Source organism: Protopterus annectens, chromosome 5.part0 (genome assembly GCF_019279795.1).
Source record: "Protopterus annectens isolate FY-2018-M chromosome 5.part0, PAN1.0, whole genome shotgun sequence".
Lineage (NCBI taxonomy): Eukaryota > Metazoa > Chordata > Ceratodontiformes > Protopteridae > Protopterus > Protopterus annectens.
In genome coordinates, this window is record NC_056735.1 from 1,238,778,578 (window position 1) to 1,238,802,755 (window position 24,178).

General features: G+C 34.7%; 1 protein-coding gene across 1 annotated transcript in view; it reads left to right on the forward strand.

The window, feature by feature from the left end:
• LOC122802346 (probable ATP-dependent RNA helicase DDX60) overlaps positions 1–24,178 on the forward strand; it is a 682,486-nt gene that overhangs the window by 22,596 nt on the left and 635,712 nt on the right. The window contains exon 2 of the mRNA XM_044071983.1: positions 22,319–22,519. Coding sequence (XP_043927918.1) covers positions 22,319–22,519 — 201 coding nt within the window. The remainder of the gene's footprint in view (positions 1–22,318; positions 22,520–24,178) is intronic.

Here is a 24,178-nt window from a genome sequence, read left to right on the forward strand (position 1 = left end):
TCTCTCTCACTCTCTGCAATGAAGTCTTGATCAGAAAGAACAAAACAGTGTTTTTGGATTTTTTTATACATTAACTGAAGGATGTTTACATCTTTGATGCCCGAGAATCAGTACCACACCAAAGAGAGACTGAAACTGAGTCAGTCAAAATGGAAATGGCATTTCGAGAAGCATTCAAGTTCTCTGTCTTCATTAAAGGAAGGAGATAAAGTGAAAATTTTGTAAAGTTTCGATTAAAAGCAGCCAAAAGCAGTTGTGAGAAAAAATATGGTCAGTCAGTCTTATTTATAGTCTGAAGTATACATGGAGAGAGGCACTCTGCAAGTGCTTGAATTGAAAGCATTCAAAAAGCACTGTCCCGAGGGGGCGTGGCCAAGGATGAACACAGGATAGCAGCAGATTTCTTCAGCTCCACCAATTTCATTACATTGACAGGAATTAATTACTTAAAAAATTAATTCTTGAAGTAATTTTCTTTCTAAATATGTTTGTTTTATATAGTTCTTGAACTATATCTAAAAAAGAAAGGAAATCTTAATAATATTCCTGTCAGAAATTACTTTGGAAATTTTCCTGTCAGTTTATCAGTCTGAAATGAGTTCCAGTAAGACAAATTCTCAAGACTCCAGCATCAAGAAAGAACTTCAGTCTCTGATAATTATAGTCCAGCAACTTACTGCTAAGATGGATAAAATGGATACTAAAATAGACACTTTCATAGAAAAACTACAAAACAAATAGACTTGTTACATATGGACCTGCAACAACAGAAGATCCAGATGACAGGCATAGAAGAAGCTGTGAATGACATGGAAAATAAAATACAAGAAGAGGGAATCAACATTGAGTTTCTGCTGAAACAAAATACACATTTACAAACAAAGCTGGATGACCTGGAAAATAGATCTAGGCAATAACATTAGGATTTTTGGACTGCCAGAAAATATTGAAGGTAACAATATTACTTCTTTTTAACAACATGGCTCTCTAAAACTTTAGATTTACCAGAAGCATTCTCTTTTGGTATCGAAGAGCACATAGATCTATAGCTAATACTAACTCTAACAAAAACTATCCTAGATCAGTTATAGTTAGATTTCTATCATCTTTGATAAAGAGATGGTTCTTAAATCTGCTTGGGCTAAAGCTCCTGTTAAGTTTAATGAGACAACTGTGCTTTGACAATGACTATTCTTCCATGGTAATTGCTAAAAGAAAAGTTTTTCTGCCACTAATAAGGGAGCTTAAAAAAGCACAGTTTAAAACATACCTTCTGTTTCCTGCCAAGCTTAAAATCTTCCTTCCTGATGGTCCTAAGGTCTTCGATGATTTAGACTCTGCTTTGCTGTTTGTCAAAGAAAAAAGGATTTTGGATGGGGTAGAAGAGATGGAATGGGCCAGTTCTTCATTGAGGAGATTGGCAACTGAAGCTTCCTGGAAGACTTCAGAGAAGAAGAAGAGACTAAAAAACAAATGATTTGTTATATGTTTTTTTTCTCTCTCATCATTTTAGTTCATTATTAATCTTTTTGAATATAGTTCCTGCATTTCCAGAAAGCCACAAATATTTTGGAAAAGATTTAATCAAAGTTATTCTCTATGTGCAAAGAAATGTTTTGTTTCATAACCAGTCAAAATGCCTGAGGATTTAATGGCAGGCTGTGACTCGATTTGTTTCTCTTTCTGAAAAAGTAAGGTTAGTAATTTGATACATTTTTATCTTTACCTTTTTTCCTTCTTTTATTATTTTCTTTGTTTAAACAATGACATTCTATTTAGATTATGTAGTGGGTAAAGGGTGGGGAGGGCAGGAGAGAACAGTAATGAAAATATCATTAATAGAATAATAACATATTTATTCCTTGTAAAAGTTTATAAGTTCTTCAAATGCTATTTCTAATTATACTTTCTTGATTATACTGCTTATGCTTGTTTGTAAATAATCTGTCATGCTTTAACTAATAATAATCAGAACTAAATAAGAGTAAATAATATGTTTTATTTTTAACTCTATTAATATAAACAGTAAGTAACATTCCATTGTATATACTTCTTACAGCTTTCTCTTACATTTTTTATTTCTGCCTCACTCCCTTTTATTTTCTACTCTCTTTTCTTTTCTTTATTAATATATAGAAATGCTTTTGACTGTGTGGGCACAGTGAATAATAGGATTTGTATGAAAACTGAGTTGGGAGAAGAATGCTGAGTTTTATTGCTTGTTGGTAATTTTGAGTTTAATTTCACTTGCATAGAGGCTGTGATGATCTGTGGAATACATTGTGGAGGTTCTGTCATGTTTAGATGCATTTACACTGCTAAATGAATGTTTGTCACTAGATTTTAATAAGTTTCCCGCCAAAATGTTAAGAGAGACAATCTGGGATGTGGGCTGTCTCATGCACAGTGTCTGAGTTACCTCAGAATCTTCAAATGACAGAATTCTCACAGAGAAACTGAAAGCAGTTAGTATAAACATTGACAAGGTTATCACACTGACACACCACAGATTCAGGAAAATACCCTGTTCATAAAATATGTCAGTTATAATGAGTTTAAATGATGTAGTTTCTTGTAGTAAGTAAATGTCTTATTTTAGAAGGCATAAAAATGAAACATTTATTTAAATGTTTTGGAAAATCTACTTAGCAGCAGCATAATAATCTGTGTTAAAAATTTGTGTCCCAAACATATACTTTACTATAACTCATTTAATTCATCTGATTGACAAACATAAATAATCTTATAACTCTATTCTGGAAGAAATGTCATGTGATATATTTTGAAGCAGTAGGTTAGCATGATTGTAAAATCTGGTTACTAATATGTGTTTGCTGTGCATTATTTTGTATAAAGCAGACAGATTTATTCTAGGAACAGCAAATAGGATACTGCTCTACAAAGACACAACTCAGTGAGATCATATATATATATATATATATATATATATATATATATATATATATATATGTGTGTGTGTGTGTGTGTGTGTGTGTGTGTGTGTGTATGTATGTATGTATGTATATATGTGTATGTGTATATGTGTGTGTGTGTGTGTGTGTGTGTGGGTGTGGGTGTGTGATGGCTTTTTTTTTTTTAGGTAATAACGCAGGTGTTTCTGAGAATCTGCATAACTATGCAATATGATTTATAATAATTTTTATGAATACAATATTTAACTCTATTGACAATAATGAGTTTAAGTAAATGCTCATATACAAACAATTCAAGATTTTTTTGGAAGCTGTTGATAGAATTCACATGACAGAAAATAGATGCATCTTAATGCATGTAATGTCTGAATCATATTAGCCAAAGTTTTTGATTTAAATGAATGTTAGAACATAATTTTCTCTCCTCTTGATTTCTAACATTAAGATTATTTGAATGCTATTAGAATACAAGTGTTATATATTACATAGATCTATATAATAGTATGAACAGTTTTAAAAAAAAAGTTTATTTTAGTTTATATGATGCTGTTTTACCAAATGTGTAGTTTTGTCTTGATAGATAATTGAATTGAAAACTGTTAACCTCAGTTAAATATAACTAGTATTAAATTGATAAGGTGGTAGCTGAGGTACTGCTGCTTAGGGTAGGGGGTTAACTTGAGTAGCAAATACTACTCTAAGTTGGAGTTTTTAACTCCAGGCGGGATGCAAGGTTTAATCCTTACATTATTTTCACTTGTTCATTGTTATATGTATATAGTTTTGACATCCACAATATATTTTGTACACTCATTGTCACTACAAACAAAATTGAATCCTATACAAAATCCCATAAGAGATTTAATAAATACAGCTATATTTAAAGGTACACCTAAAAGAGGAGATGTAACATTATTTATCTTGTTATTTGTTATTTCGATCATAAGATTCTTGAGTTTTAAAAATACCAAATGACATCTTTAAAAGGAATTTCTTTAAACATTAATGGATTGAATAATCCATGTAAAAGGGCAAGCCTAATAAGATACATTAATCTACACAAGGCCAATCTAGTCTTCCTGCAAGAAACCCATCTCTTGAAAAAGATATTGATAAACTAGCCACTAATAAGTATACAGTATTGGTTAGTTCAGAGCACACTCAGAAAAAGAGGACTGGCTATTTTATGGAATAAAAGTATGCCCATTCCTAAAACCATTAAGTCTTATCAGGATGACAAAGGAATGTTTTGTATGGTTACAATACAAATTAATGGGAAGACTTACACTTTAATTAATGTATATTGGATACCTGGAATTGGTATTAATACAGTGAAACATCATATTGATAAGATCATATCATTCTCTATAGGGGATATTATTTTAGCTGGTGATTTTAATTGTATACTACATGAAAGTGATACTACCACTATAAAGAAAAGAAGAGTTACATCTAATGCAAAACATTTAAATGATTTTGCTAATTCTTATCATTTGAATGATATTAATAATCAGATAGAGTCAAAATCATTACCATACACCTTTTTTCTAACAGATACAAAACTTATTCAAAAATAGATAGGGTCTTTATTTCTAACCAGATGGTAACAGATTTAATTAATTCCAAAATCATTTCATGTCCTATATCTGATCATAACTCAATTGTTTTTGAATTCATGATAAAAAATACTCATAATGTTCAGATCAAAAGGATACCAGCATACTTAACTCAGCTAAAAGACTATAAAGAATATATACTTTCAGAAGTACAACATTTTCTAGACATAAATAATACTCCTGAAGTCTCCATTGTCTATGTTTGGGATGCCTTAAAATCATATCTATATGGACAAAGTATCAGATGGTATAATAATAAAAGGAAATCTTGGGATAAGGAATTGTTAGATATTCAAAGTAAACTAGACTCTTATAAACATAATAATAAAGAAAATATTATGGACAAGAAAGTTATTGAAGAAATAAACAAACTAAATGAGAAATACAAAGAAATTTTAACTCATAAAGTTAAAATAACTTTAGAGAAATACAAGTTTTGTCTTATTCAATAAGCCCCAAATACTTACATAGACTTAAAATAAAACAAAAGATTGAATAAACAAAACCATATCAAAGAAATCTTTTCTCTAAGGAAAAAGAAGAATGTTTCTAGTATACCAGAAATACTGGATGAATTTAGAAATCACTTTCACAAGATTAACCATAACAACATTAACATGGAACCTAAAGATAAAATAAAGGAGTTTATAACCACAAACATGAATAAAAAGCTTAATAAACAACAGATTAAACTATTGGACAAGAGTATTTCATATACAGAAGTTATTACACAAATAAATAAGCTTAAATCAAACAAAGCACCGGGTAATGATGGTATTATACCAGAGATATATAAAATCCTTTCTAAAACTACATATTCATTAATACATAAGGTTTTTATTCTGGCCCAAACTGAGTTAATAACCCCCCCATCTTGGCAATATACATTTATTTCACCAATTTTAAAACCTAATAAAGATCCAACTAGATGTTCTTCATATCGACCCATCTCATTACTTAATGTTGATTATAAAATGTTTATGAGTATTTTTGCTGATAGATTGAAGACAATTATCCCCGCATTATAGACATAGATCAGACGGGCTTCATTGTAAATAGAAATACTTTTGATAATATAAGAAGAACTTTAACATTAATTGATTTTGCAAATAGGAAAAAGAAAGATTTAACACTTATTAGTCTTGATATAGGTTCAGCATTTGATTCAGTAAGTTGGGATTATCTGTTTACCTTAATGAAATGCACAAATTTCTCTGATGCATTTGTAAATTTAATTGAACATTTATACAAAGGAACGCTGGCTTATATTAAGGTAGGAACATATGTTTCACAAAAAATACCCATTCTTAAAGGTACAAAGCAAGGATGTCCACTTTCTCCACTATTATTCACTTTAGTAATGGAGCCTTGGGCTAATTTGATTAGAAACAGTACTGACATAGAGGGTTTTGAAATAGAAGAAAATACAACATCAAAAATTCAACTTTTGCAGATGATGTTCTAATTACATCAGCAGGATCTAATTCTTCTATGCAGTCTTTATTTGATAAAATGATGAATTTTAAAAGTATTTCTGGTTTAATATTCAATGAAGAAAAACTAAAATACTACCTATATATACACGAAAAAATACTCTCATTAGTGATTTTACTAAATATGTACCCAACTCAGGTCAGATAACTTATTTAGGTATAATACTATCTAAAGATATTAAATCTATTATATATAATAACTATAATACCTGTTTTCTTAATATACAAAATCTTTTAATACCTGGAATAATATGTTTTTACTATGGAGGAGAGACTTACAATTATTAAAATGATAATATTCCCCAAGATTTTATACTTAATACAATCAATAATACTTTCACCTACAAAAATAACTATCAAGAAACTGAATACACTAATGTTAAATTTCTTATGGGCACCTAATAGACCTAGGATTGCATTAAAGAAACATACTAATAGCTGGTCTCAAGGGGTATTTCTTTTCCAGACTTTAATTTATATATTATCTCTTCTATTATAAAAGTTATTACTTTATTAATAGATCGGTCATATGTCGCAAAATGGAAAGATTATTGGGAGCTAATTAGTATGCACTTCATGAAAATCTCCTTAACACATAAAAATATGATTATAAATAACTCCATGTTGTGGTTGCTAAAGGAATTTTGTACTTCACCTATTACACCTAAACATATGGTCTGTTACCCATTAAATATTATTATTAGTTATCAGAACTTTATATTCATGCACCCTAAGTATAGGGAATGGAATTTTATTGTATTCCTATAATTTATACTCAGGGTATGCTTATGTCATCTACTTCTGAAGGAGCTCATTTAGCTATAGATAATAATCTAAAGTACTGGTATCAGCTGATATCTGATAATAAAGTTAAAATCTAGATTTCTTAAAACAAGAATTTGATCTAAGAGAAACTTGCTGGTTAGAGGTTCAGATCTTTAGACAACATCTCATTGATAGAATAGATCTAATGTCTATAACAGTTAAAGAATCTATTCCAAAACTGATTGATTACTTGATAATAAATTTACAGCATAAAGTTTCTGATAAAGGTAAACTTTCATATATATATAAAATTATCAGACAAGAAACTTTTTACAATGTAGATTCATACTGGAATTATTTCACCTCTATTAATGGGGACCCACCAACTCAACAAGATAAACAATATATATTGGAATCTGCTTATAGAACTACATCTTCCATTGTCTGGAGACTTTATACATGGAAATTTTACATAGATCTTTTTATACACCTTTGATGATGAATAAAATTAATAATAAAGATAATCTATGTAAGAGATGTAATGTAGAAATTAATGCTGACTGGGCTCATATGTTTTATGACTGTATGAAGTTGAAAGAATACTGGAAGTCAATTAATGAATTTTTGCAGGCTCTTTTTACAGATAATTTCATTATTTCTAAGTCTCTTATATTATTCAACACACCTGTACCTCAATGTGTTAAAAGATTAAGCTTCCCTTGTTATGGTCTATCCTAGCAGTGGCTAGGAAAATAATAACTAGAAATTGGATTTCAGATACACCTCCTTCGTTCAATGAATTTAAAAATGTTATGAATATAATGTGTCATATGGAAATAAGCACAATTAGAATGAGAACAACTAGAAAAACATCACATTTTATTGTATGGGATAATTTACAAAATTTGTTAAAAAAATTCTAATTTCAATAGCACAATATTTTAGTTTAATTAATTGATTTGATTGTAGTGGATGTCTTTGTAAATACTTTAGTTGTTTTGTTGAATATTATAATAATACCTATTTTTAATTATTTGTATAAAATTGTTATGATATTTCTCTTATATGTTAAAACAATAAACTTGTTTTGAAAAAAAAAAAGCACTGTCCCTAAGCCAGGAGTCAAGAGTCAAACATCTTGTAGACAATGTAGGCTGCCATTTATATTCAAACTCAAATATGATTTCAAGCAATCAGTCTGGGGAGGTAGGTTTTAGGTTTAGAAGGGAGGAGGGTTATTTTATGGTTAGGGAGAGAGAAGGGTATTTTAGGTTTTCGGAGCAGGAGGGACTTTAGAGTTAGAGTAGGGGAGAGGAGATTTAGGATACATGAGTGAGGACTCAGACTGAGAATTACGTAGAAGTTTTATAGTTTAGGTTCTGGTAGGGCCATTTAGTTTTGTAGGGTTAGATATTGGGGGTGGCATAGTACTTATAACTGAAAGTTTATTTGTACTTAACCTCCATGAGCAAACTTGACATTCTACTCAATTTTTACACAATTTCTTTCTGTCTTTTCTTTAATAGCTTTTACTTTTTCTTCTTGCAGATTTCCCTTGGATTAATGCAATATGATTGATACATTATCTTGTCATGCCATATTTTTCTTTTTTTTACATCATCTATCTTTAGCTTCTATATTCCTATCTTTTCCAAATAATTTTGTGTTTTGTCATTATAATGTTCTGTTTTTTTTTTCCATCTACTTCTTCCCATGCCGTTGTAGTTACAATCAAATATCTTTCTTATTAATTTCTCCTTATCATTATCCATATTAATACTTTATATAAATTCAATTTTTTCTATATAGTACTCCTCCTTTCATTGGATTCAATCTCAAATTCCGTACAAAAGAGAAAAGTATTTCCATTATTTCCTGTTCATATATTTTTAGAATCATAAAAACACTGACTAAATATGCCATTTTACTTATCAACACAGAGTTTTCCAAAGTTGCTTTCTTTTTATGACAACTTATATGTTTTCCATAATGCACATAATTCTTTTAAATTTCTTATTACATTTTCCTAGTGTATTTTATCTTGTGAATACCATACTGTATTCCCAATATCTTTATTTCAGTTATAGTAAATTGTATACCTATTATACTATTACTACTTCCTAATCCTTGACTTTTTTTCTTTATTAAGATCTATCTTTATTCCTTTTAATAATGTATTAAATACTGAATTGCCCTTTCCATCCAAAATATTTTTTTGTTATAACAACTGTATGTTCTACATAGGTCATTATAACTGGATTTTCACACGTGTCTGTTTTGTATTTTGACTTTACAAATTTACCCATAATTTCACTAACTATTAAATTCATAATTGAAACAAACAAAATATTCATCACTGGACATCCTTATCTAATCCCATTATTCATTTCTACTTCTCTACTTAACCATCCATTAATTAGTATTTTCACTCTATTTTTTTATAATCAATTATACATACGTTTTTTTTACTAATATTGTAGTTATCCATAAATTTCCATAACACTTCATGCTGTGTTGTATCAAAGGCTTTATTAATGTCTCATACCATTAATTTTACTTCTTGTCTTTCTTTTATAACATCTTCTACTACTTCCCTTGTAATTATTAAAAGTTCGTCAACCTCTGCCTTTAATACTGAATACACTTTCTTCTATTATATTTTGTATTTTATTTTCCATCCCCTTCTGTACCATCTCCATAAATCTGTTATAATCAGCATTTTATTACTTCTTTATTCCCTTTTTCCATAAGAATTTTAAGTTTCCACTACAGATGTGTTTATACTCAAAACCTTCTTCCATCCATTCATTCAAAATCTTTACAAAATAAAGTTTTTGCCAGTCCTTAAATTTTTTATACACTTCATAACTCATTCCATCTAAACCTACGCCTGAATCTGTTACTTGTTTAATTATGTTATCTAATTTTCTATCATTATTTATTTTTCCAATTCTTTATTTATCAAATCCATGCTTTTTTAACTTGCCAATCTCGTTAGATTTTTCTGCTTCCCTTCTTTTTTGTGCATCTCTCCTACATGTTCCAACACTGTTTCCATAATTTGTGCTTGATTTGTCTTAAGGCTACCATTTTTATCCCTCATTTGCCTTTTTACACCATTCTTTTCTTTTTACTTTACTAATTTTCCTAAATATGACGATACCTCTTTTTCCCTTGTAGCAAATACCTTTATTTAAACAACAAATATTTGATTCTTTCTTTATTTTTCTCTATTACTTTTTTGCTTTTCATAGAATTACATTCTGTTATATTTTGAATTTTCAAAAACTCTTTCATATATATCCAAATATTCTTCTTTTTCTTTCCTGTCCTATTTCTCAACTTAAATAAGATTCTCTATATGTCTTTTTAAATACTACTGCTCATCTCAATTATTGTAAAATGGTACCACTGTTAAATGTTCTTTCCTTAATTAAGTAATTGCATCCTCTTCATTACCTTCTACTGTATATTCCATTCTTTTTTGTTTATTCCTTTGTATAAATATAATCTTTAAACTATTGTAACCTAGAGTGCTATTGGAGCTTTTCTCCCTAGGACTCCATTGAAAACGGGTTCAAATGGCCCAATGGACTATCCTGGTAAACCAACTGCAAATAAATAAATAAATAAATTCTTTTGAATCCTTTTCCTATCTTAATATACTCTTCCTTTTCTTCAGTTTCTATCTGCATTGCTAGATGATCTTAAAGTCCAGCCCTTACTACTTCTTCTATTGTCTTTATCCCTCTTGATAATGTAAAATAAGCAATCTTTGTTTTAAATATATTTCTTTCATATGTCCATCCCTTTCTTTCCATAAAAATAATTTCCACATTTTATTAATTCCTTCACTATTTTCATCTTTTCCCTTTTCTTTCTTCTTTCTCTCAAATCACATTTAAAATTATGTTCACTACAGCATAATTTAATATTTGCTGAAATAAACCTTCTCTTTCCTTAACCATTACTTTGGCATAAATTGCTATAATTCTATATACTTTTGTCTTGCCATTTGATGTCTAAGATAGTCAGTCTCCCCATTACTAACATTTTTTTCTAATATTTTAACTGTTCTTCTGCAAAAAATTGCAGTTCCAGAGCAAAGTTAATTCTATATTGCATGCCCATTCCATAAGCTTTCTATCTGTAATGTAAATCTTTTTGTTTGGTTGTAAACCTTATATCTTCTAATAAAATGACGTCTTTGTCACAGTTTTTACACCATTCTCTTATTCCAATTCTCCTTGCAATATTTATAAGACAGTTCATATTTATAGATAATACTCCTAAGTTATTCCTTCTCTTATTTTTTTAATTTGTTAGATATTGTTGCTTCCTTTATTCTTTCCTTATTTTACATTTATACTATTAAACTTTCTTTTTCTGTCTTTAACTCTTTTACCTATAGATGTTTTCTTTTTAATTACAGTCCAGTTTATATTTTCTGCAATCACTAAATTCTGAATTTTTTCGACACTTCCATCCATCTCTTCCTCACAACTCCCTTCTCTTCTGTCATTTTTATTTTTTCTGTCTGTTTTATCTTATCATTTTCTTTTCTTTCTTCAGTTTTATTTTCATTTTCTGTTTCTGTAAAAGCCATTGGTAAATGTCCTTTTTGTTTATTTTTATAACATTCCAACTTACAATTTTGCCCCATGTCCCAGTTTTCAACAAATGTAGCATCTTTTTTCAAAATTATTCACAACATGAGCCTCTTTTCTGCATAAAAACATTCTCACTTGCCCCCAGTATTTTACTAAACCTTGATTCTTGTCCATGTTTATAACAATTGGTATATATATATATATATATATATATATATATTGTATAATTTTCCATTTTCAAAATAACATTGCTGTGCCATCCTCTAGTCCATAAACAACCCCTATCATCATAAACATTTACAGTATCCTATACTATTTTACAAATGTCTTTCAAATGTCTTTTAAAAAGTTTCTCTTTTAATCTATGTTCAAAACTTAATATATAACTTTTTCTTTCTTTTTGAAGGCATTCTTTATAACATACTCATTACATGGATTTTCATTTTTCTTTTTTTTTCAAATGTATTAATAAAAATGTCCGTCCCTTGTATAGTCTGAAATATAATGTTACAGAAAGTCTATTTATTAGAATAAATTCTCTTGCATCTTGAATTGTAACATTCAGAGTTAAAACAGTGCTGTCCCATACTATGTACCTGTTTAATGGAGCTTCACTCTTGCTTTGCAGCCTTACCACCAGTTTTCTTTTATTTGCATTTTCCCATTCACTTCTTTTCTTTCTCTCTCAATGTGCTTCTCACCATCTTGGCAAAAGTTTTATTCTCCTCCTTTATCTCCTTCTGTGACTTCTGCTGCCTCCTCTTCCCATATTTTTCCATTCTGTCTCCCCACAATGCTTCACCTGTATTCTCAGGTTAACTGTGAACAATCATTTGTTGTAATGTATCATCTAGCAATCCTCCTGACTAGAGGATTGTAACAGCACACTTATTAACTTCTTCCTTTGACTGTATGAAAAGATTTTGCTGAAACAAAACCTCTGAATCAACAATAACTCCATCTTCTAAGCCAGCACTCAGATCTGTTCCCTCACTTCTGATCTCCAGAAGTACAAAAATCCTCCCAGCTGCCACTGGACCAGGACGTGTACTCATAATCGCTGGTGATACTCTTTGCAATTACCGTAGTGAGTAAGGGAAGTTCCCAGATGCCCTGGTCAAATTTCCCTTAGTAGTGCAAATACCACCTCAGGTCTCCTCTTAAAAGGGGTCACTAACTCAATGGGACAAACCCGGTCAATAAATGATAAATTAAAATAAAGCATACATGTATGGTTTGGTTCTGGTACCTGCTTATACTGAACTGGACTAAGAAGTAGTGATTAGTCTAAGGTATTTTCTGTTGGTTTCATGAACGTTATTTATAAGGGGTCTATATCATAACATCGAAGTTCTCTGACATCGAATGTAATGTATCGAACCCTAAACACCAAAGTTTGAAAACATCAAACATTCAGAATAGCGAGTTTTTTCCCAGGGAAAAAATGTGCTATTCCGAGAAACATACACACAGCACAAACACACAAAAAACAGCCATCCACACACATACACTTAAAATCCTACACCTAAACTAAATTTTACATACAGTACTAGCTATCCACTTATCTTAACCCAACCCTAACCCTAAGGTCCGTCACTATCACACACTCACCTCACCCACGCCCTAACCCTAACTCATCTAACCCGCCCCCTAACCCTAACCTACACACAATCACACACTTACCTGACCCGCGCCCTAACCCTAACTCACCTAACCTGCTCCCTAACCTACATACAATTGCACACTTACCTGAACCTGTGCCCTAACACTAACGTCCACACAACTGCATACTTACCTGACCCACTCCCTAACCTTAACTCACCTAACCCGCCCCCTAACCCTAACCTACGCACAATTGCACACTTGCCTGAACCCGACCTGTAACACTCCAACATATCGAATTCTGAAAACAGCAAAGCCACAGCAATGGCTCACCAAATTCTTTCCTGGGAAAGAATTTGATGTCCTGTACCTTCGCTGTTTTCAGCATTCGACATTATGGGTTCGATATTATAGCATTCGATGTTAGAGAACTTCGATGTTATAATATAGACCCATTTATAAGAATGAACTCCAGATATGATGTTGTCATTTTCATTTGTTCCTCAACATGTGTGTTTTAGATCCAACCCTCAGATCCAACTTGGCTGCTTTACAAGCTTAGGATTTGAAGCTCGAGCTCCTCCTCTCCAACCCATAATGCATCATTCTCCCAGATTAGCTCAAATCTTGCTTGCTATTTGTTGGGAGAGCATCAAGGTTTTGCTGCTCTGGCAGGTCCTAACAAAAGTTTTTTGGTAAGTCATAAGTCGGCATTGAGCCATGATTTTCATGGGGTTTTTTTTTCTATCTGCTCCTCCCATTTTTACCTCTTAAATCTTAATAAAAAAAAAATAAATAAATAAGTAAATAAAGTGTTTTTTGGTCTAGCTAGACTTTTCTGCGGTTTTTTTTCCCATTTGGTTCCTTTCCTCCTTCTTCTCTTCTCTCTCTCTTTTCTTTAAAGGGAAAGTAGATTTTTGGTTTATCATGGGGGATAAGCCCAGTAAACCCTTGGGTTTTAAAAAATATGCCTCCTGTGGACACAAGATTCCCTTATTTGATGACAGGGAGTGTTTTTACTGTCCGGGCCCAGCATACTTTTGACAGTTCTTGTGACATTTTGACAGGGTTTAAGCCACAGTTGCTGGCGGACCTCAGGAGCAATCCCATTTTAAAGGGCTTGCTTTCTTCTCCTGCTCCTTCTGTGCCTTCCATTTCAAGGGCTCAAACCTCAGTAAAGAAACATAAGGAGGCCGAGAAACATAGGAAACATTCCCCAGAGAGATCCTCCTCATCATCAGAGCCACCAAAAAAGGCTCCAAAAACATCAAATCCAACACACTGATAATTCCAAAGAGCAGAATGAAGAGGCACACACAAGTTAGTAGTGAAGCGCTTTTCGTTTATGATACAAACATAAACTTCATCAGACATTTTAAAACTCAATTGAAAACATTTAAATACACATATCCACCCAATCAAGTTACATTCAATTACAACTCCTAGTTTAAAGAAACAGTATCATACCAGTGTTAAAACAGTAGAAAAAATCAATAAAACATAGTATAAAATAGTACAATGAACAACACCTCCTTTTACACTAAATGTACCATAATACAAGCTTAATATGAATTTTTAAAAACTACTCCTATCTTATTTACATAAATATGAAAGAAGAAAATATGTATATAAAATACTGAAAGTGTATGAAAAAATATATGTAAATAGTTTCACAAGTAATTTTCAACGTTTTAAGCTTCTCAATTTTAAAATACTGCTGATAACACAACCTTCATTTAAACCTGGCAAACTATACGCATTAAGTCTAATTTGCCAACCTAATTCCAACTCTTCAAGTTTCAAGGCAACAGGGCCACCCCTAACATCTCTTTGGACCTGGTCTATGACTAAAAACTTGAATCTATGATTAGGGGATTGAGCCACGTGTTTAGCCAATGCGTTTACCATGTTACCTTTCCTAATTGCGTATAGATGTTCATATACGCGGCTACGGAGTTTCCTCTCAGTTTTGCCTACATAAAATGCAGGACAAAGTTGGCATACTGCAAGGTAGACAACAAAACTGGAGTTACAATTGTTCCTCCGTTTCAGTGTGAAGTGTAACTCATTCACACTAAACCTGTTAGATTCTAACATAAATGAACAATAGTTACAAGATTGGCATTTGTACATGCCAGGGGTTTTCACTGTTGTATTTTTAGATTCACAGTAGTCCTTAAGGTTCCTACCCCTCCTATATATTACTATCGGAGCACTACCTACACTACTTAAAACATGTTGGTCACTTCTGAAGAGTACCCAGTTTTTCAACAAAATCTTAAAACACCTGGCACTGTCTAAACTGTAGGTAGTTATAAATGACAAAGGTAGTTCAGAGCCTAGTTGTTCTTGTGTGCCAGTAAGTGTTAAGTTAAGTGGTGAATCAGGTGATTGACTTGGAGTATTAAGTGTGATCACATTTCTTTTTAAAAGAGGGGTGTAAAATAAGGACTGCCGTTTCAACGACACTTCATCAATGATTTCATTGACCAAAGATTCAGGGTACCCACGTGCTAAGAACATATTTTTCATATATTCACATTCATTTGTGAAATCACTATCAACAGTAATCATCCGAGCCGCACGAACCAACTGACCTTTAATAATGGCTCGTTTTTGATGACGTGGATGACAACTAGAATAATGAAGCATAGAATTACAATAGGTACTTTTCCTGTGAATTTTAGCTGTGTACATACCAAAAGTGTCGTCCTTAGATAATAAAATATCCAGGTACGCTATAGAATTACAATCAAATGTATGTGTAAATTTTAGAAAATGAGTAGATGAATTCAAATGGTCAACCAAGCTGTTACCAGATACGGCATCACCTTTAAATAAAATAAAAATGTCGTCAAGAAAGCGTGTATAAAATACAATATTCTCTTTGAAAACACAATTTTGCAAGACATAAAGATGTTCCCAATAGGCCATAACCATATTCGCCACGCTGGCCCCACACGGGGACCCCATGGCTATACCTATTTTTTGCAAAAAAAGTTCCCCTTCAAACATAAAAAAGTTGTTGGCAAGAATGGTACTTAAAAGTTCCTCAACCAGTAAGCATTCATCATGAGGACAACCTTGCAGTTTAAGGACCTCGTTACTCCACTCAATTGCTATGTTATGAGGGATGCACGTATATAGATCCTTGACATCTATTGTCAAGAAATTGTAACCTGAATTGTACTCTATCTCGTTTATGTTACTCAAAAAAGTCCAGGAGTCCTTGCAAATTTGTTTAATACTGGCCAGATATTTTTGTAGGATAAAATCTACAACCTTAGCACACGCATAAGATAAGGAACCTCTACTATCCACTAAAGGGCGCATAGGAGGATTAGCCACATTTTTATGAATATTAGGAATCCCAAATAAGCAAGGAACTCTTCTCCTGCTCCTTCTGTGCCTTCCATTTCAAGGGCTCAAACCCCAGTAAAGAAACATAAGGAGGCCGAGAAACATAGGAAACATTCCCCAGAGAGATCCTCCTCATCATCAGAGCCACCAAAAAAGGCTCCAAAAACATCAAATCCAACACCTTCAGTTCCAAGTGCCAGTCTCTTTTCCTTCAGCTTCTTATGCTCCTTCCATTACTTCAGGACTAGTTGTCTCAGAGCAGAGATCTCATCTCAAGGAGATCTCCCTCAGAAGAGTGCCCAGGCCACCATCTGCTTCCTCTTCCATCTTGTCTTTCTGGAGCTTGTCTAAGCATGAGGTGGATAGACTGATAAGACAATTTCTCAAGACACAGATCCAGATGGGGGTTTTGCCAGCCCTTTCTCCTACCAGTTCTGTGAGTAGACAATCTCCCTTCCTTCCTCTAGCTCCTTTTCTGATCTAACCTCCTGCTTTGGGGTGGGATCTGATGTCCCTGAGAATCAAGACATCAGATCTGGTAGTTGTTATTACTTTGAGTCCGACCATCTTCCTGGTGTGCTATGCTCCAACAGCATTGGGGCCTAGTGCTTCTTGAAGCTAAAGGATAGAAGTTGAGTTCAGGGGGATTACTTTGACTCAGAAGTATTCAGAGCTGTTGCTTCCTTCAGAGCTTTGGTGTTTGACAGATTGGTGCCAATTCCCACTTTGGAGAGGAGGATTGCAGGGGCTCTGGAGATGTCTTTTCCAACAGCTTCAGCTCCAGAGGAACAACTCTTGGGTCCTTGTAGTCCATCTGCCTTCTAGGTGGTGGAGAGGGTCCTCTATCAGCATAGGGGATGCCAGGTTCTCCCACCATCGGATCCGATCCCCACTTCCCTGCCATGGAAACTGTGACTGAGATCTCACATCGAACACAGGGACAGCCAGTTCAAGAAAGCCTCTAGACTTTTCCAACTGTGAAACCCCAAATTTCTTCCGATACCTTCCACTGAGGAGGTCACCCAAAAAAAGAAGGGTAAAAGGAGATACTTGGATTACTCTCAAGAATCTGTCATGACTGACTTCAAGGAAGGGGGGTTGTCCCCAAGATTTCCACCTGATGATATCTCCTTTTCAGACATCTTAAGAGATCCTCCATCAGAAAGGTGGATTGTCTTTTCAAAACCCTAACACAGGGGAGACAGTGTTTTGGAGGCTTTTGGCACTGGCCTTTCTACATCCTGGGTGTCTCCCCCTGCTACTTATTAATATTGATTTAGTATCTACCAGGGCATGGAAGGAACCAGACACTGTACAGCCCATACCCAAATGGATGAATAAGATATTCAGTGACCCCATAGGCAGATTGCACTGTACCAAAGGGATCCCAGTAGATGCCATGGTTGTTGTGGCAACCACCAAAAAGGAGCTGGCTCAGGAAAGCTCCACCGTCCTTCCCCCTAACAAGGAGTCTAGGTCTTTGGACAGATTTGGAAAGAGGGTTTATGCTTCAGTTTAATTTGCTTTACCAGCTCTAAACTACTTATCTCACTTTACCAGGCTACAGAGGGACTTACTCAAGGAACTCTCTAGCTCAGTCCCTGAGTCCATGTCTGATAAGGAGCAAAAGATCTTTTCTTCCAGAATGGCCACTCTTCAGTTGATATCCAACTCATCCATGAGGATGATTTCTAATGCTGCACAAGGCACCTCAAGGGTCGCCGGTTCCAGCATTGCCATTAGACGTCATGCCTAGATGCTGTTGTGTGACTTTGTGGAACCTTTTGAGGTGTCATTTGTTAATGCACCTTTTGATGGTTCATCATTATTTGGCCCTACACTCAAAGACACACTCTCCCATAGCAAGAAAGATGGAAAAACCTCGTCTGGCATCAGAGTCCATTTTTCTACCCCACAGAAACCCTTCTCCAGGAATTAGCATGGTGGTAAAAAACTGTGATTCAAGAAGTCTCATTTTGAGGAATCTCAGGGAGACTTCTCCCCCCAGGGACAGAGGGGGAAACAGTTATTGTGGTAGATGCCACCCAGTGGAAGAGGGAGTCTTTTTTGGACAGAATCTTTCAGAGACTCTAAAAGGTTGCCCGGCTGCCCTTCTCTGGAGGCAGTTGGAGGGAGCTTATCCTTGCACCCAGAAGTCTGGCTAGCATCACAAATGGCTGATGGGTGCAAAAGATCATAGCCAGAGGATAGCCCATTCCCTTTTTAAATTTCCCCAAATCAAAGACTTACCTCCCTGATGTGCCACCCAATCAGAGGGAAGCAGCAACTGTAGAAATTACAAAGCTGTTCCAAAAAAAATTCATCCAGGAGGTCCCTCCTGGCTAATTTGGATGAGGCATCTACTCAAGGTTCTTTTTAGCATCAGAGAAAACAGGGGACCCAAGGTAAATCTTGGATCTGACATCTCTGAACAAATCAGTGAAGAACATGAAATTCAGGATGGTCACGATCCAATCCATCCTACCTCTTCTGAAGATGGATGATTAGATGTGCTCGATAGGCCTAAAGGATGCGTACTACCATATCAAAATGGACAGGTGCTCCAGATGGTATCTTCACTTCAGGCTGGAACCAGCTATTACCAATTCAAAGGGCTCCCGTTTGGTCTCATCACAGCTCCCTGGATGTTCACCAAATGCATGGTAGTAGTTGCAGCTCATCTCAGACTGCTCCTACTTCTTCTGACCAAGCATCTATTCATTCAAGCCGGGGACTACCTGTTGCAACTAGCTGCCACTCCTGATATTACTGTCAGCATGCCGAAATCACAGTTACTACCTGTTCAACTGATGCACTTTATTGGAGCATGTTTGGACACAACCAAAACTATGGCTTACCAACCTCCAGACAAAGTTTCGATCCTGAGGCTGCATATCTCACAGATCCTAGCAATTCCGGCCCCTCCAGCAAAATTACTGCCCAGGGCATTAGGCTCAATGGCTGCCATGATAACTCTATTACCTACAGCATGCTAGCACATCAGAATACCACAGTGGACATTATCAGTCCAATGGTCTTCGCACCATCACCCACCGAACCAGCCAATCAAGCTATCACATGTATGCAGATTCTCTACTTTGATGGCTTCATTCCTCAGAAATTAGCCAAGGATACCCCTTTGTTGTTCCACCACTAAACACCAGCCTGACCACGAATGCCTCCCAGATGGCATGGGGGGGGTCATTTTCTGCGACGGACTGTCCAAGGGACGTGGCCTTCTCAGGAGACTGACTTGCATATCAATATCCTAGAGATGACAGCGGTCCTTCTAATGTTGCATGCACTACACAACTTTCTCCCTCTAGGGACTACTGCGATTCAGACAATATGTCCATAGTGTGGTATGTCAACAAGCAAGGAGGAATCAGATCTCACTGTCTGTGTCAAGAAGTAAAGACAGTGTGGCAATGGACAGTATCTACAACCACTTTCTATCTGCAGCGCACATTCTGGGGTAGTACAACATTCTAGCAGACAGTCTCAGCAGAGTTTAATGATGCCTCATGAGTGGTCTCTAAATCAGTCAGTGGCAAACATGATCCTCCTCAAATGTGGTCAGCCTGGCTGTGATCTCTTTGTGTCTCCCCCAACAACAAATGCAGTAGGTTCTTTGCATTGATTGCCCCTCAGGGACAGTCACCAAGAGATGCTCTAGTCCATGCTTCGCCCCCGGTCTGCTTTATGCATTTCATCCCTTACTCCTGATTCCCAAATGTCTTCATAAAGCACACCGGTTGAAGAGCGAATTAATCCTCATTGCTCCCTTTTGGCTGCACCAAGTCTGGTTCACTTTTCTTTGGTCTCCCCTGTTTTGCCCTCCCTGGACACTGGAACCACTTCTAGATCTGCAGTCCCATCTCTCAGTGCAGACTCACTCATATATTCAAGGCCTAAAATTGACCGCATAGTTTCTCCAATTCCAGTGATGGTTAGACATTCTAGACTTTCATCCCCAGTCCAAAAGATTTTGATTTCCTCCCACAAAACATCTACCAGAAAAATCTACAAGAGCAAATGAAAAAGGTTCTCCATCTGGTCTCAACAGAAGCTAATAGACCATTTTACAGCTCATATCCCAGCAGTATTGGATTTCCTGGCTTTCCTCTTCCAAAATTGGTCCAGCTGTTACACTGTAAAAGTTAATTTAGCAGCTATTTCAAATTTCATAATAGAGAGAATTCCACTCTAGTTTCATTAAAACTATGCAAGGCCTTTCTTAGAGGTACCTTTTTACTTTGTCCCCTAGTCAAAGATCCAGCTCCTCCTTGAGACCTAACTTTGATTTTCTAGGCATTAGATCTTCTCCCTTTTAAACCCGCAGCTAAGGTAGATTTGAAGTTTCTTTCCTGAAAAAAAGCTTTGTTAGTTGTTACTTCAGCAAAAACAGTTTCTGAACTGCAGGCCCTCCTTCCTAAACCTTCTTATTTGATTTTTCATAAAAACAGAGTATCTTTTCTGACCAATCCATCCTTTTTTTCTAAGGTTGCTACAGAAAACAATATCAATCAGTCTATTAACCTACCAGTTTTCTTTTCCAATTTTGAAAACAAGGGAGAGAGTACTCGCTGCATCTCCTTGATGTTCATAAGCAGTTGCATTTTTATCTGGACAGGACAAAAGGGACAAAATCTTTCAGGAATTCTGATCAACTGTTCATATTTTTCTCAGGTGTTAGAAAAGTTGCAACAGTTGCCAAATCCACATTGGCTAAATGGATATGAGATTGCACTTCTTTTATTTATCCTTCAATAGATATTCCTTTACCTAGAGGTGTAAAGCTCATTGTATGAGATCCATGGCAACATCTCAAGCTTTTTGCTCAAGAGTGTCAATTGATTAAATTTCTGCAGCTGCCTCGGTCAAATTCTCGTACCTTTATTATATGTTATAAACTAGACAATATCTCCAGGAATAGGGCTGCTTTTGGCTCTGCAGTGCTATGGAATATCCTTCCATGAGAGCCATTGTAGCTGGTGAGTCTGTCCCACAGGTTGAGGAATGAATGAAATTGACAATATCTGATAAAGAAGTTATGTAGTTACCCTAACATTCCATCTGTGTTGTCCATTTTCATTCTTCCTCAACCTCCCCACCCTCCTTCCCCCTCTCCATCATTATGAAAGACCTGATGGAGATACTAGTAAGAACCATTGTTTCTGTTTTGAGCCCCTGAACTCTGCACTGTATATTCTTTTTTTCTGTATGGTGGATGTATGAGTATTTCTAAAATTTTATATATATATATATATATATATATATATATATATATATATATATCCTGCATATATTTTAACAGAAAACTCACTCTTGGGGAATGAGGCATTATGAGTTGGAGAGAAGGAGCTCGAGCTTCGAATCCTAGGCTTGTAAAGTGGCTGAGTCGGATCCGAGGGTCGGATCCAAAACTCACATGTTGAGGATGAATGAAAATGGACAACACAGGTGGTATGTTATGGTAAGTACATAACTTCTTTTTCTATACATGTTCGTTAAAAATGCACTTGTTGCTTTTAAAGAATTATGTGCAGTTTCTTCCTCCAACAAAGTCAGCTAAATCCTGGCAATCTTCATTGCTGAAGTTACAGTTGCAAATATGTTTCACTAAGATACTAATTAGCTTTAGATTTCAACACACCATGAAGAGTACATTGAAAATGTTAAAAATGCACTTGTTGCTTGTAAAGAATATATGTGCTGTTTCTTCATCCAACAAAGTCAGCTAAATCCTGACTTAATCTTCAGTGCTGAAGTTACAGCTGTAAACATGCTTCAGTAAGATAATAATTAGTTTTAGATTTCAAGACTCAATGAAGAGTACATTGGAAATGTTTTATCATTATTATTACTGTTATTATTATTATTATTATGTTTTTAAGTCTGCATTTTTGTTTGAAAATTTTTTTTTTTTTTTTATTCAGATGTCTGGACGTGCTGGAAGAAGAGGGCAAGATCTCATAGGCAGTGTCTACTTTTACAACATCCCTCAGCCCAAAGTAGAAAGACTTATCAGAGCGAATGTACCTAAACTAAAAGGCCAGTTTCCCTTAAGCATCACTCTTATTCTGCGTCTTATGCTGTTGGGTGCAAAAGCTGATGATATTGCAGATGCTGAAGCAAAGGTTGGTCATCACATTTTTGATTTTTAGAAAATCTACAGTTCCAGACATAAAATGTTGCTGTTATAAATAGTCTTTGGTGAAATATCTGTTAAATGTTTCCTCTTTCAATAATAGGGTGGTCTAGTACGAAAAAGTGTTCCAGCCTACTTATAGTCATAGCTGCAGTGTCTTTACCATTCCAAGTATGATGGGCATAAGCAACCACTGCCAAGGTGTCCTGTGAGACCCAATACTGTAAACAGATTGCTGTCCATCTCTGGAAAGCTTATTTCCTTGTAATGCCTCCAGTGAAGGCCATTATTGTGCTAAGAAAATGGGCTGTCTGTTAATTTGTTTTGCATTTGCTTTTATTTTATTGTATATTCATAGTTTCTCCAGCAAATGTTTGGAAGTTGAGAGTTGGTGTAAGTTGTGTAATCATTGTTGGAGGAATTATTTTAAATCCATAATCTAACCAGAATTGTTGCTAATCACCTGGCCCCCCTGTACAGAAGCCACCCTCAACTTAAAGCTGAGGAGCAAAAAAAAGTCACTCAAAGAAGAAAAAAATAGAAAAGAAACTGTTGCACACAGCTCGCTACATTCAAAGCAAAACACAACTCATGCACTTCATCAATGACTGCAAATGCAGTATCAGCATTAATATGTAATACTAGTAACACACTCCTTTACCATCACACTTACTGATCATGCATTCCCCCAACATCTTGCACCCAGGAAAGCTTCCTGCCTCACCCTAGATAAGGCTCTCTATCTAGCACACACACACACACACACACACACACACACACACACACACACACACACACACAAATATTTATATTTTTTCCAGTCTTGAAACTTTCTTATTTATGGGACCTACAGTGGACACTTTGAGTTTACCTGAGAACTGCATATATCCATTTTATGATAATATAGTCCAAAATGTTTCAAAAATGCATTCAAAGTGAACATTGTGCATGTTCTTATTACAAATGAGTGTCACAATTAATGAACATACCAGTACTTTTTTAACAACTTCATTAAATGATCACTTAAGACATAGTCAAACATGTATACATTAATATAAAAGAAAACAAACCATATTAACCCATTTATTTGTATGTAATTTGCTCCATCACTTTTCTAAAGATCCCACTTTTAGTTCCTTTATCTCTGTACAATATTCAGTAGTTCAAATACAGTTGGTTTCATTTTTTTTTTTATTTTCATTTTCTAGTAATTGCTTTTTTTGGCAGCCATTAGAATTAAACTTGATAAGGCATTACTATGTCTAGGTAATTTAGATCTGTGTTCCAGCTCAAAAGAATCATTTCCCTCATTATATCCATTTGCTCACCCAGTATTTCTGACAGCAGAGAATTTGTAAAAACTGTCAATTGATTACACTCCGAAAACATATGTTCCCAGTTACCTCTCTTCCCATCACACTTCCAACATTTGCCATCTGCCTGAACAAAAATGTGTTGGAATCTGCTTGGAGTATAAAATACTTATGCAAGCACTTCCAAAAAAAATGTAATCCTTCTAGACGTTGTTGCATACTTAGGAGTCATACCTACTGTGACACCCGTGCACTGGCCCAGTAGTCAAGGAGCCTCAATCCTCACCACTAGCACCAGTGAGGGGTGTCCACATTGGGAAGGATAACAAGTACAC